The 15,305-nt window shown below is 43.4% G+C and overlaps 1 protein-coding gene across 1 annotated transcript; it reads right to left on the reverse strand.

The window, feature by feature from the left end:
* Positions 1 to 719: 719 nt before the first annotated feature.
* Positions 720 to 14,356, reverse strand: LOC135545762 (wolframin-like). The gene is made up of 10 exons (XM_064973604.1): positions 14,232 to 14,356; positions 12,403 to 12,783; positions 9,402 to 9,478; positions 9,038 to 9,182; positions 8,489 to 8,662; positions 4,901 to 4,981; positions 4,657 to 4,811; positions 4,253 to 4,489; positions 2,474 to 3,349; positions 720 to 1,732 (listed from the first exon to the last, which is right to left on the reverse strand). Exons 2-10 carry the CDS (start codon positions 12,779 to 12,781, stop codon positions 947 to 949), a joined length of 2,910 nt encoding a protein of 969 aa, XP_064829676.1. The 5' UTR covers positions 12,782 to 12,783; positions 14,232 to 14,356; the 3' UTR covers positions 720 to 946.
* Between the last annotated feature and the right edge of the window lie 949 nt (positions 14,357 to 15,305).

A 15,305-nucleotide genomic window follows, 5' to 3' on the forward strand; every position in this document is an offset into this window, starting at 1 on the left:
CATATTCCAGTGTTCCAACTTGTAAAACAAAGCTGAATGGGATTTCTCTTAATGCGACTCCATACAGCCAATGGCAATGTCTGCTAGGTATAATACCAGGAGCCGCTTGTGGATTTGACAGCTCTAACACAGTTATGCAGGTGTCGGCTAGTGCGAATATGATAGAATTTAGCCCTTAGTGTCATGGATGCAAACAGCAGGCCTATGTGGATGAATGGCATGCAGAATTAGACATTTGGACTGCATGTCAAGAGCAAGTCAATAAGCTTATTGGCCACAATGTTGATGGGCATTGTCCCACACACTTTCTCAAACGTTGACAGAGCGAAAACACTGGCTATGAATGAGGAGGCTGAGGTGGTGTGTATTTGTGTGGAAGTGATTGTGTTTGAGGTGTATGAAAGTGTAAATTGTCTCCCTCCTTTGTAATCCAGTGGCTTTGTTATGTTATGTGTTATTATCCTCCCACTATGACTCAGCAGCTATGAAAACACTCACACACTACAAACACACACCCATAGTTTAGCCATATGCACAATTCAACTATGATTCTAAGCTGGTTTTCCTAGTCTACAGTAGGGGCTCATAGAGCAGACACACACACACACACACACACACACACACACACACACACACACACACACACACACACACACACACACACACACACACACACACACACACACACACACACACACACACACACCCACCCACCCACCCCACTAGAAGCAGTTGAACCGCGGTACTGGAACTCCAGCATCGTCTTACTGACAAACCTTTATGTGATTGTGTGTATATTCCCAGTGTACACTCCACATAGTGTACACTCAGACACTCCTGGTAGTGGTCAACATGATGCATTACTTACAATCCATACTGAAATGAGTTCTCTCAGTGTGCACTTACACACTGCACATAGTGTAGAGTCCTCTGCATTTATCCACCACTAGCCTTGGTCTATTCCTCCTCTGCCCTGTGTGGTCTGTGTCTCAGTGTCCTGCTTCAGCTGTGCGGTGAGGAAGGGGTTGAAGAAGAAGTCAAAGGCAAACTGCAGTGCCCCCTGGGCCGTGTGCCTCCAGTCGTGTTCTATCTTATACTGCCTGCCGCTGGGCACTCGGGCGTCCACACACATCAGACAGTGGATGGCCTTCAGCTCAAACACAGGCCACTTGGAGCCCAAGCGTCCTTCTAGAACCGTACTGAACTCTACCAAGCTGCCAGCGCTCAGGTGCAGCAGCACTGGGCCAAACTCACTACTGGCCTTCAGGACGATGTCCTTGGTGGCGTCTTCGTCCTCTATGATGGTCCCATTCTTACTCTTCCTCTCCAGGGGCATGCCCAAGGTCACCTCGAACTTGTGGCGGTCGAAGTGCTTCACGTGGCACTCATGCTTGGCCAGCTTTTTCAGTTTGCATAAGGGGTCTTCTGGAAGAGGTGCGAGAAGGGCCTGGTGAGGGGCAGTGGGGTCAGTGGTGTTTTCACAGAGGGGATAGGCCTCACCATAGAGACATCTCATCCAGTTCCCTACGGACACAGGAAGTAGGCCGATGATGGACTGGGCTCCGTTCTCGATGTCGGTAATGCGGGCGTATTTGAAGCGTCCTGTCCAGGTGACCCGGTGGCCCTCCAGGTGAGAACACAGGATCTGGGTTTGGGCCATGTTGTATTCCTTCCAGGCCTTGGGCCCACACAGGTTACTGTACTCCGGCCACGTGAGGGTGGAGTTATACACCTGTTCAACACACATTCACATTTGGTTCAACGTTATTTTGAGATTGTTAATGTATTCCATTTAACGCTTTTCATACACTTACTGTAAATAGTACTCTGTTGTAAATAGTACTCTGTTGTAAATAGTACTCTGTTGTAAATAGCACTCTGTTGTAAATAGCACTCTGCTGTAAATAGCACTCTGCTGCAAATAGTACTCTGCTGTAAATAATACTCTGCTGTAAATAGCACTCTGCTGCAAATAATACTCTGCTGTAAATAGTACTCTGTTGTAAATAGCACTCTGTTGTAAATAATACTCTGCTGTAAATAGCACTCTGCTGCAAATAGTACTCTGCTGTAAATAATACTCTGCTGTAAATAGCACTCTGCTGTAAATAATACTCTTCTGTAAATAATACTCTGCTGTGAATAAAACTCTGCTGTAAATAACACTCTGCTGTAAATAGCACTCTGTTGTAAATTATACTCTGCTGTAAATAATACTCTGCTGTAAATAGCACTCTGCTGTAAATAGCACTCTGCTGTAAATAATACTCTACTGTAAATAGCACTCTGCTGTAAATAGCACTCTGCTGTAAATAGCACTCTGTTGTAAATAATACTCTGCTGCCAGCAATTAGATCTGCTTCTGTCATTCTGTTGTTCTTTACTATGTAAATATGCTAGAACCTGTATTTTGTTTTAATTAGCGCTTTGGGCATAATGTAGCATAATGTAGTAAAGTACTTCTTGTGATTACCTTCATGCCTTCTGAGCGGTAGACATACATCCAGCAGAACATCATCAAAGCACTTAGCCACACCAGGATGAGCTTCACCACGCTGCTCCGTGAGAGGAACCGCGCCACCACCAGCGGGTTCAGGCTGAACCGCATCCACATCCGCAACACAAACGGGACCGCACAAACAGTCAGAGTCACCAGCATCTTGGTGATCTCCAGAGCCATGAACCACTGGAGGACCTTGAAGAGCAACATGGCCGCCAAGCCCAAGGTGAGGACAGGCAGTGCGAACAGGAAGAGGAGGTAGCCCGCACAGGTCCGAATCAGACCGATGGTGGAGGAGGAGTGGAGCAGGGCCAGGCAGAGCTCACACCAGACAAAGCAGACCATGTAGGGTACGAGGCAGAGGTAGGTGCCCCTGAAGCCCCTCCGCTGGGCCATGCGGAACAACAGGTAGATCAGGTGCCCGTAGAGAAGACACGGCACGCCCACGTTCAGCGTCACCATCTCCCCTAGCGGCACCGTCACAAACGTTGTGCCTAACACCCGCAGGAACCAGACACTATCAGGTAATAGTTGTGTCAGGGCACAGACCCCCGATAAGACCTCTGTGAGCAGGGCGCGGCGGGCGAAGAGCTCAGCGGAGGCTTGGAGGCTGAGGTAGGAGGTGACGGTGAAGAACAGGGCCACGGTGGCCAGCTCAGAGCAGGGGATCCAGGCCTTGTCAGCCACGGGGAAGGAGAAGACCACGAAGACCACTGACAGCAGGAAGTAGAGGTAGGGCTCCAGGTGGGTCCAGCCGAAGTTAGTCTCAGCTTGCTCTAGGTCCAGGCCTGGCTCAAAACGTAACAGCAGGTCTGTAAGGGCCCGGAAGTTTTCCCACGCCTTGGAGTTCTGGAAGAACAACACCAACAGCTCTTTACACACTGAACACTGGGTGGTTTGGAATTCCCATTGTTAGAGCCTCTCCTGCCCATGATATATGAGACAACATACACATGGCCACGTTCATATAAAGCGGCATCGTTTACATCGTTACCAAGCAACCCACTACCACTACTACTTTTAAAACTACCTGGAAGTCATCATTGAGTTCTGGAAGAACAACATCAACGGCTCTTTACAGAACAAGAACAACACCAACAGCTCTCTACAGAACAAGAACAACACCAACAGCTCTTTACAGAACAAGAACAAGAACAACACCAACAGCTCTTTACAGAACAAGAACAACACCAACAGCTCTCTACAGAACAAGAACAACACCAACAGCTCTTTACAGAACAAGAACAACACCAACAGCTCTTTACAGAACAAGAACAACACCAACAGCTCTTTACAGAACAGGAACAACACCAACAGCTCTTTACAGAACAAGAACACCAACCGCTCTTTACAGAACAAGAACACCAACAGCTCTTTACAGAACAAGAACAACACCGACAGCTCTTTACAGAACAAGAACAACACCAACAGCTCTTTACAGATCAAGAACAAGAACAACACCAACAGCTCTTTACAGAACAAGAACAACACCAACAGCTCTTTACAGATCAAGAACAACACCAACAGCTCTTTACACACTGAACACACAAATCCTATAGCTGTTCAATGGAATAACTTTTTACATACTGTCATGGGATAACAGTTACATACTACTAACCATTTTCATTCTGTTTTCCAAGAAAACACCAAAGGTCAAGTACTCCCTAAATGAGAATACTTGCTAGTTTGTTACAGGTTATCCTCTTTCAGTTCCTCTGCTCTAAGGCCAGAGCCGTGTGAAGGGTATCCCACCTGGAAGACGCGCAGGGTGCAGATGACCATGGAGAACAAGGACAGGTAGAAGATGAGCAGGGGGATGAGAAAGATGAAGAAGTCGATGGTGAGGTTGCTGATGATGAAGAAGAAGATGAGAGCATTGATGTGGTGCGTGGGGATGAGGGCACTGAGCCACTGCATGCCTGCCCGGGACGCCCAGTTAATCAGGTGCTCCTTGATCTCCAACAGGGCGTGTAGGGGGAACTTCAACACCTAGGGGAGAGGCAGTGGGAAGAGAAAGGGAAGTGGAGAGGGAGTGACAGAGAGCGAGACAGAGAGACAGAGAGAGAGAAAGGGTAAATAGATGAGCAAGATAATTACATCTGTGTGTGAAGATGTTATAAACACATGCATTCCCAGAGAGATAAAAAGGTTCAGACCTTCTTGTGAAGAGGCAAGTCATCTGGGTTCTTCACAGCTTCATCATCGTCATCGTCACCGCCGTCCCCAGCCATAGTGGGAGAGGGGGGGATGCCCTGAGCGTACTTCTTGGTGGTCTCTACAAAGTCATCCAGACCCACGTCATAGCAACTGGCTGCAGAGACACACACAGAGAGAGGTAGTCCTGACTCACAATTACATTACCTTTCCATTTGATTCTATAACACATAAACACACACCAACCTTTGCTGGTGACGAGGCTCTCCAGAACTCTCCTCTGTTTCTGCATGGAGCTGGATATGGGGCCCTGGGTGGCAGCGTCATCTTGGGATGGAGGAATTACAGAGAAACACAAAGTTTTTACTAATGTGCACCGTTTGGTAACATGATGCCTCGCCGTCTTAGACTCCCAAATAGCAACATCCACAAAGGGGCAATAGCAGAGATTCTCTTGTTGTCTTCTCATTTGAGTTGAAAGTAAAGAAAAATCCCGTACATAGCCAATAAGCTAGCTAGCCTTTTAGATTCCCACATCTTCATGTGAAATAATCAGATTTATAATGAAATAATATGCTCTGGTAAATATAATATTATTGTACTTGCCAGTGTAACTTACAACATTATCCCAGTTTGATAAGCTGCTTGAATGTATTCACTCTCATATCAGCTAAAAATAGAATGTAAACTAAAGCACATGGCTACAGCCCTTTTTACAGTAACAAAAATTGCCTAGAATCACGTACTTATTACTTCTAAACAAAGTACTTTTGGGGGAGGGGGGATTCTAATAACGATACATTGTTGTTTGGTTTATTGTTTGAACCGACGCTGAGATTAGAGTTGGTTATCAAAGCAAAATATAGTTCTTATTAGATGCAGCAGTCTAATGCCAAGCTCAACCAAAACAGAACAATTTTGAAGTTGAAGTGATTGAGTGTATATTTGTGTCCATATACAGTACCAGCCAAAAGTCTGGACACACCTACTCATCCCAGGGTTTTTCATTAGTAGTCACCTGGAATGCATTTCAATTAACAGGTGTGCCTTGTTAAAAGTTCATTTGTGGAATGTCTTTCCTTCTTAATGCATTTGAGCCAATCACTTGTGCTGTGACAATGTAGGGGTGGTATACAGAAGATAGCCCTATTTGGTAAAAGACCAAGTTTATATTATGGCAAGAACAGCTCAAATAAGCAAAGAGAAACAGTCCATCATTACATGAAGGTCAGTCAATCCGGAAAATTTCAAGAACTTTGAAAGTTTCTTCAAGTGCAGTCGCAAAAACCATCAAGCCCTATGATGAAACTGTCTCTCATGAGGACCGCCACAGGAAAGGAGGACCCAAGCTGTGTTTGGAATACCGATACTAACATATTGTTTACTACATACTTAATGAGTATATACTGCATACTATTAGTTAATTTTAGTATACTGTAAACGAACGGTATCCTTTCAGTTGAGCATACTAGCTCCTCACCTGTCTACTGAAAGTTGATGCTGTTGCTATGCAACCTCTTGCTAGCTAGTTAGCATAACAAATTACATTTTACAACTTCGGATGTGTTCTTAAATTAAATTTGGAGTGCCAGAGTGTTCTCGTAAATTCAGAGCGCTGTCAGATTGTCCGTTTGTAAATTCAGAGCGCTGTCAGATTGTCCGTTTGTAAATTCAGAGTACACACTGGGCGCTTACATTTACATTTAAGTCATTTAGCAGACGCTCTTATCCAGAGCGACTTACAAATTGGTGAATTCACCTTCTGACATCCAGTGGAACAGCCACTTTACAATAGTGCATCTAAATCATTAAGGGGGGGGGGGGGGTGAGAAGGATTACTTATCCTATCCTAGGTATTCCTTAAAGAGGTGGGGTTTCAGGTGTCTCCGGAAGGTGGTGATTGACTCCGCTGTCCTGGCGTCGGGCCGAGGAGTTGGGTTGATTTGATTCTGACCTAACAACGGCAGTCAAGCACCCAAGCTAACGTTGGCTAGCTTGCTAGCTACTTACAGACATAAATGAGACCACTCTGACCATTTTACCCGCCCTAGCAGAGATGGTTAGGCAGTTGTCATGTTATCTAGAGTGTTGGTGACTAACTGTGCTGCTGGCAACAATTTAATTACACTTTTTTCCCAGACGTTTACTGACATCGGCCACATTCAATGGGTGTTGAACGCTCGTAAATGCACTTTTCTGCGCTCTGGTACACTCAGACGAGTGCTCTGAAATCTGAGTAGATTGCCGGAGCGAATTTACGGAACCATCCGAATGTCCATTGAGAACGCACGACTTTTCCATTCAGCTAAGCTAAGAATGACGGGAATAATCAAGTCAACAAACGTTGGGTAGTTAGTTAGCCTATAGTTAATATACTGGCAAGTTTGATGTATAAGTAGCCAACTAACGTTAGGTAGCTAGCTAACATACCGGTACATACTGCTGTAATGATATGCTATGTGGTTCGTAAGGACAGTGTAGCTTTCAAATTGCCAGCCAACATAATGTGTAAGGTAACTTATTTGAAAAGTCATTTGTTTATTTCATTCCTCAACATTTTCTTAACATTTGTCATAATTAGTTAAAGCAATGAAATAGTTTGCTCCCTCGTACTTCGGCTGCATATTTTCCGCCATTTTCTTCAAATCTGAAAATGATGTGAAGCCACTCCCTTTTCCTGAAAAATTGCGTCATGGGCCCTAAAGTACGAAATATTGTCCTCTGTATACTTCATATTTTAGTGAGTTTAGTACGACATCCGGATGCTTTCGCATACTAACTATATGCATACTATGACCAATAAGCATACTATATTCCTAATTCACATCACAAATACTACAGTTAGTGCTGTTAGTGTGAGTATTCGAACACAGCTCCAGAGATACCGCTGCTGCAGAGGATAAGTTCATTAGAGTTACCAGCCTCAGAAATTGCAGCCCAAATAAATGATTCACAGAGTTCAAGTAACAGACATCTCAACATCAACTGTTCAGAGGAGACTGTGTGAATCAGGCCTTCACGGTCGAATGACTGTAAAGAAACCACTACTGAAGGACACCAATGAGAAGAAGAGAATTGCTTGGGCCAAGAAATAAGCAATGGTGTAAATCTGTCCTTTGGTCTGATGAATCCAAATTTGAGATTTTTGTTCCAACCGCGTCTTTGTGAGAACGGATGATCTCTGCATGTGTGGTTCCTACCGTGAAGCATGGAGGGGGAGGTGGGGGGGTGCTTTGCTGGTGACACTGTCTGTGATTTATTTAGAATTCAAGGCACACTTAACCAGCATAGCTACCACAGAATTCTCCAGCTATACGCCATACCATCTGGTTTGGGCTTAGTGGGACTATCATTTGTTTTTCAACAAGACAATGACCCAAAACACACCTCCAAGCTGTGTAAGGGCTTTTTGACCAAGAAGGAGAGTGATCGTGCTGCATCAGATGACCTGGCCTCCGCAATCACCCGACCTCCACCCAATTAAAATGGTTTGGGATGAGTTGGACCGCAGAGTGGAGGAAAAGCAGCCAACAAGTACTCAGTATATGTGTAAACTCCTTCAAGATTGTTTGAAAAGCATTCCAGGTGAAGCTGGTTGAGAAAATGCCAAGATTGTACAAAGCTGTCATCAAGGCAAAGATCGGCTACTTTGTAGAATCTAAAACATAAAACAGTTTTTTGGTTACTACATGATTCCATGTGGATTATTTCATAGTTTCGATGTCTTCACTATTTATCTACAAAAAAATAAAAATAAAGAAAAACCTTTGAATGAGTAGGTGTGTCCAAACTTTTGACTGGTACTTTATGTCATGTCAGTGTTCAGTACAGTACCTGGCTCAGTGTTGACGTGTTCCACGTTCTCGAGCATCTCAGACACTGCCACCCTTCTCTTCTTCTCTGGGTTGAGCTTCCAGTACATGACCAGAGCAGCCTTCCTCACTCCTCTCTCAAATCTGGTCTCTGTACACAGCTTCTTCACCTCCTCAAAGTTCTCTGATGTGATGCCTAATGGTAACCACAAATTCAACCTTAATGCCTCAAAATAAACGCTATGCACTGAAACAATCAGTTCAACATTCCCAATGACAGTTGACTCTTGATAGGTTCTTATCGCTTAAGTGCATACTCCATTTAATTGCACACTGTACTTTTTCAAATGCAATTCAAAAATATTATCTTGAATTGCTCGAGTTCGCTATACTGTTCCAGGGTGAAGTTTCCCCTAGGTACAGATCTAGGATCAGCTTCCCCTCCCCCAAATTGTAACCTTAATCATTAGTAGGGGGAAATGCTGAACTGATCTAAGATCAGAGTCTAGGGGTAACTACACCCGACACCTTACCATGCTTCCTATTAGTGGTTTAGGCCGCGCCCCCTCACCTTTCCTGGTTGCTAGGCAGCGCTGTAGCATCTTGACTGCGTCCTTCCGGCCCTGTTTGGTGGCCTGCACCAGCCAGCTCACTGCTGTACAGTTGTTCACCTCCTCATCTCTCTCCTCAGCTAGGGCCAAGTAGTACCGGCCCATCTACACACAGACACAATATTTATCACCTACAATATGTGCACATTCAATGAAATTTGCCAGATGTGGGATGATGCAAACAATTCTAATCACACTAAATGAATCTGCAGTTCTGCCCACAATGACAATGGGTCCTTATGAAGACCCGTTGTAGTTCATATGTTAGGACTATTCATGTTTGCTCTGGTGGTCTCTCTGAGGTGGGCTATGGGTAATACTCACCCTACTCTGGGCTTTGGCATCTCCAGACTTGGCCCTCACCTCCAGCTCCTCCACACTCAGCTCCTCCTCTGGCTCCTCTACACAGAGACACAACAATCTATTCATCATGATGGTTATTGGCACAAGGTTATTACATGGTGACCGGCAGCATTGATACATACAGTAACAGATGTTGCATAGCATTTTAGGAACCAACAGATGCATACAGTCTGACGCACACAAACAGTAGCAGCCTTGAGCAGTAGTGTTGTTCATTATTCATAGACAGATGCTAACTGCTCACAACAACTGTCACTGAACAGAGCCCACTTGTGTAGCGCCCCCCCAGCCCCCCCAACAGACAGTCTCTCTAACCGTTACTGACACCTGTCCTTCTTCCTGTCTCCAATACCGTTTGTGTATTTGTGAAGGAAACATCCATCCTTTTCAACATCAAATTCATCATCTCCAGCAACATCATCATCTGTTTTGGAGTCAAAGAGACAGCAGAAGATAAATGTTTCAGATGACATCATATGTAATCACTGATGACATCATCTGATGTGCATGATCGTGATTTTAAAGAACTATGACCAGGCAAAGGTTGGTCAAATGTGTTTTAGAGCCCTTGTTATACTATGTAGGCTAAGTGAGGTCTTGCTGTACTGTATAAAGCTTCTAGAGATGGTCAATCTGTGTTGTGTCACTAAGGAGCAGAGTGAATCGTCCGCATGTGCTGTGCGCTTCTACATCCATCCATCCCTTCCATGCCATCGATTCCTGGCAGCATTGTGGACCTAGCCCAGCCCTACGCCTCAACCCTAAAATAACAGTTTAGGAGTAACAGCTACTCTCACCCCCTGGCACTGACACAACACCAACACGTTTATCAGAAATACGTGGTATGGTTATTATTGTTGTCTGAGCTTTGGTGTGTTGTAATGTGTTGTGTTGTAATGTGCTGTGTTGTAATGTGTTGTGGTGTGTTGTAATGTGTTGTAATGTGCTGTGTTGTAATGTGTTGTGGTGTGTTGTAATGTGTTGTGCTGTGTTGTAATGTCTTGTGGTGTGTTGTAATGTGTTGTGTTGTAATGTGCTGTGTTGTAATGTGTTGTGTTGTAATTTGTGTTGTTGTAATGTGTTGTTTTGTAATTTGTGTTGTGTTGCAATGCGTTGTGTTGTGTTGTAATGTCTTGTGTTGTGTTGTAATGCGTTGTGTTGTAATTTGTATTGTGTTGTAATGTGTTGTGTTGTAATTTGTGTTGTGTTGTAATGTGTTGTGTTGTAATGTGTTGTGTTGTAAAGTCTTAGTGTTGTAATGTCTTAGTGTTGTAATGTGTTGTGTTGTAATGTCTTGTGTTGTAATGTGTTGTGTTGTAATGCGTTGTGTTGTAATGTGTTGTGTTGTAATGTGTTGTGTTGTAATGTCTTGTGTTGTAATGTCTTGTGTTGTAATGTGCTGTGTTGTAATGTCTTGTGTTGTGATTGTGTTGTAATGTGTTGTGTTGTAATGTGCTGTGTTGTAATGTGTTGTGTTGTAATTTGTGTTGAGTTGTAATGTGTTGTTTTGTAATTTGTGTTGTGTTGCAATGCGTTGTGTTGTGTTGTAATGTCTTGTGTTGTGTTGTAATGCGTTGTGTTGTAATTTGTATTGTGTTGTAATGTGTTGTGTTGTAATTTGTGTTGTGTTGTAATGTGTTGTGTTGTAATGTGTTGTGTTGTAATGTCTTAGTGTTGTAATGTCTTGTGTTGTAATGTCTTGTGTTGTAATGTGTTGTGTTGTAATGCGTTGTGTTGTAATGCGTTGTGTTGTAATGTGTTGTGTTGTAATGTCTTGTGTTGTAATGTCTTGTGTTGTAATGTCTTGTGTTGTAATGTGCTGTGTTGTAATGTCTTGTGTTGTGATGTGTTGTAATGTCTTGTGTTGTGATGTGTTGTGTTGTAATGTGTTGTGTTGTAATGTGTTGTGTTGTAATGTGTTTTTTTTGTAATGTGTTGTGTTGTAATGTGTTGTGTTGTAATGTGTTGTGTTGTAATGCGTTGTGTTGTAATGTGTTTTTTTGTAATGTGTTGTGTTGTAATGTGTTGTGTTGTAATGTGTTGTGTTGTAATGCGTTGTGTTGTAATGTCTTGTGTTGTAATGTCTTGTGTTGTGCTGTTGTCACTCCTGCTCCAGCTCTTCCCGCCTGGCACTCGATGGCGCCAGGCTCCCCTGCATTACGCACTCCTGCCACCATCATTACGCACACCTGCCTTTTCCCGTCATACACATCAGCGTATTATTGGACTCACCTGGACTCAATCACCTGTTTATTACCTCCCCTATATTTGTCAGTTCCCCATCTCTGTTCCCTGCTGCTGCATTGATTGTCGAATGTCGTTGTTTTGCCCGTGTGCTGACGCTGTGCCTGTCTTGTTTCATGTCTGTTCTTCATTAAACGTTGACTCCCCGTACCTGCTTCTCATCTCCGTCGTCGGTCCTTACAGTTGCAGTGTAATGTGTTGTGTTGTGATTTGTGTTGTAATTTGTTTTGTAATAAGTTGTGTTGTAATAAGTTGTGTTGTAATAAGTTGTGTTGTAATGTGTTGTGTTGTAATGTGTTGTAATAAGTTGTGTTGTAATGTGTTGTAATAAGTTGTGTTGTAATGTGTTGTGTTGTGTTGTAATGTGTTGTAATGTGTTGTAATAAGTTGTGTTGTAATGTGTTGTAATAAGTTGTGTTGTAATGTGTTGTAATACGTTGTGTTGTAATGTGTTGTGTTGTAATTTGTGTTGTAATGTGTTGTGTTGTAATTTGTGTTGTAATAAGTTGTGTTGTAATGTGTTGTAATAAGTTGTGTTGTAATGTGTTGTAATAAGTTGTGTTGTAATGTGTTGTGTTGTGTTGTAATGTGTTGTGTTGTAATGTGTTGTAATAAGTTGTGTTGTAATGTGTTGTAATAGGTTGTGTTGTAATGTGTTGTCATAAGTTGTGTTGTAATGTGTTGTGTTGTGTGTGTGTGTCTCTTTGGCTGTACTCACCTGGCTGAGCTACTGAAGCCTGTCGTAGAGGGGTAGTAGGGGGGCTGACCGGGGTATCTCCAGCAGCACCAGCCCGCCTCCTCTCCTCAGCTGACCGGCTGGCAGCATTGAGCTGGGATCGTCCTGCCTGGGAGACAGGCCTGATCGGCTGCCGCAGGGGGGAGGCAGGAGAGGTGGAGAGGGAGGGCGAGGAAGGAGAGAGAGGGGGACCAGGATGAGAAAAGGAGGAAGATGAGACCGTAGAGGTCGGGACGGATGAGGTGGATATAGGCAGGGTCAAGGTGGGTGTAGTGCCTTGGGTAGATTTAGGGGTAGCTGGGGGAGGGGAGGTGGGGCCAGGTTTCAGGGTGGTTGGGGTGCTGGGGGGTGATGGTTCCATGTCTGTAAGACAGAAGAGGATATAAAATAGTTTAAACTCGGCCTGGTGTAAATAACGTTTAACTTTTATAGATGAAGCTTTTCAGAATCATTCAAAAAACTTGTCAGTAATCGATCTAGGAGGGAACAACGATGCACGAGGGGCGTGTCATCTGGAAGTGCGGGTCTGTTGACACAGCTGCAGCAGTGCGGCCAGGGGAGAGGAGAGAGAGAGTGGCCACATTGTCAATGTGAGGAGGACACCTGGTGCAGTGACACAACAGCTGCATGACACACTCCGCTCTTCTGCTCCAATCATTTAACTCTCACTGTCTAAGGGAGCCCATAGCTTCCCTTCAGGGCAAAGTACTAAGATGTGTCTCTCAACCCCAAAACATAGCTCTGTGTCAGTTTCACTGCCTTTCTTGTCCCGCAAATTGCCATATGGTCCAAGTTCAGCTATCCCAGCCAAACTCTAACCAATAAATTGCCTAAACACCATTCCTACTTCAGACAGAATGAAGATGCTAGCACAATAAGAGGAGGGTGACAAGCTGGTTGACATGCAAGAGCTTGAGTGACCATGATGTGCTTTGCTGCAGTGCTGGGGATCTCCCCCAAGCCAATGAGTCCACCAGTAGGAAAGTCATTCAATAACATAGCTAATAAGCAAATGACACAGGTGAATCAATGTCTTAGAATGCATTATTAAAAGTTGGTGACCAGTTTAAAATCTAGTGGAAAACACAATAATATATTATACAAATATGCATTTAGCAAATGTGTTTATCTATAGCGACTTATGCAGACACTCGTTTTAAAATCTATTCTTCTGTCAACTACAAAGGAACCATAAATATGACCACGAGCTGGCAGTTCTGACTATGGTACAACCAGTGGTGAAAAAATGACCCAATGAGTAAAATAAAAAATACTTTAATAGAAAATGACTCAAGTAAAAGTGAAAGTCACTTAAGTAAAAGTCTAAAAGTATTTGGTTTTAAATATACTTAAGTGTCAAAAGTAAAAATATAAAAGATTTCACATTCCTGATATTAAGCAAACCAGATGGCACAATTGTTTTACATGTACTTTTTTACAGATAGCCAGTGGCACACCAACACTTGGACATCATTTACAAACAAAGCATTTGTGTTAGTGAGTCGGTCAGATCAGAGGCAGTAGATGACCAGGGATGTTCTCTTGATAAGTGAGTGAATTGGACGATTTTCCTGTACTGCTAAGCATTCCAAATGTAACGAGTACATTTGGGTGTCAGGGAAAATTTATGTAAAAAATTACATTGTTTTATTTAGGAATGTCGGGGGGTAAACGTAAATATTTTTCAAACATTGTAATATTAATGTAAAGTACAGATACCCCCAGAAACTACTTAAGTAGTACTTTAATTTTTTATTTACACAACTGAGTACAGCATGTCCAAAACAAAAATGTCAGCGTTATTCTCTCACCTTTGCAGTCAAAGACTCAATCGGTGTTTCGTCTCGTCGATAAGACTGTTAGAAATGTCAGTTTAAGTTGTTCAGGGCCTCGTCATCTCACTTTTGACAACCCCGTTCCACAAGCGCATCTGTGATCAAACTCTACTTATATGGGTGAGGGAACTCCTTCAGCTCGACAGACATAATAAACGCCCACTTTCTACTCCGCCTATGATTGGACGTTGTCATTGACTCATTCGTTGTCTCTTAATTTCATTGGCTAACAGATACAAGAAGTCGAAACCATTTCTGGAGCTTTCTCTTTCAGCCATCATCAGTAGATAATCGAAATGCCTGTGGTTCAGAGAATACAGTAATTGGCTGATGGCATTTGTACATATTTTCGTGGTTTGATGTGCCATAGCCTACATGCATCGATAAGCACCAAACCTCATACGTTCTGTTACGCTTAAAATTGGGAATGCTTCAGTCACACAATGTCATAAGAATTTACATTGTAAATTAATGTCCAGAGTCTCTCTTTTCATGTAAACGTTCCACTCAAATGTGCATAGCTTCCTACCTCCCTGCTCGACTGCTCTTCCTGGTTACATCATTTGTTGTGGCTGTCTCCTTGGTTGCAGGTCTAAGTGCATTTCTAATATCTCGCAATGAACCTTGAGCTGCTGCTGAGCCCGGCGACATTCGCAGAGGTATCTCCTATCTCCCTCCACGGGTTCGCTCTCGTCCCGGTGCCCAGCTTGGGGGCGGGGGTGAACCGGGAATCCGCGACATTGCACCTGACTCTGGAGTGATACAGGTGTTGTGCCGAAAATCTCCCCCCTGACAGAATTCACCCCCCCCCCTCTTCTAATTTCCTTAATTTTGTGAGTAGAGTCAAATACTTTATGTGGCACACATCTGAGTCAAACACTTTCTATAGAACAAACTGAACGTTTGAACGTTTGAACAACAAACTGAATGCAACCGAAATTAATTATTAATGTATGTGCGTTATTAAACATAGAGGGAGTAAAATATTGGCAAGCAATAAACATTTCGGAACAACTATGGCTGAATTATTATCCTTACACTTTACAAAAA

This window comes from Oncorhynchus masou, chromosome 9 (genome assembly GCF_036934945.1).
Source record: "Oncorhynchus masou masou isolate Uvic2021 chromosome 9, UVic_Omas_1.1, whole genome shotgun sequence".
NCBI classification, from domain to species: Eukaryota; Metazoa; Chordata; class Actinopteri; order Salmoniformes; family Salmonidae; genus Oncorhynchus; species Oncorhynchus masou.

What these genes read in the sequence shown, in the direction of transcription:
- LOC135545762 (XM_064973604.1), bottom strand. Translation starts at nt 12,781, where the DNA reads ATGGAACCATCACCCCCCAGCACCCCAACCACCCTGAAACCTGGCCCC. An exon ending in GGCTTCAGTAGCTCAGCCAG is followed by an intron (nt 9,479 to 12,402) that starts GTGAGTACAGCC and finishes GTCTCTGTGTAG; the next exon opens with AGGAGCCAGAGGAGGAGCTG. An exon ending in ACCGCTCAGAAGGCATGAAG is followed by an intron (nt 1,733 to 2,473) that starts GTAATCACAAGA and finishes TGTGTTGAACAG; the next exon opens with GTGTATAACTCCACCCTCAC.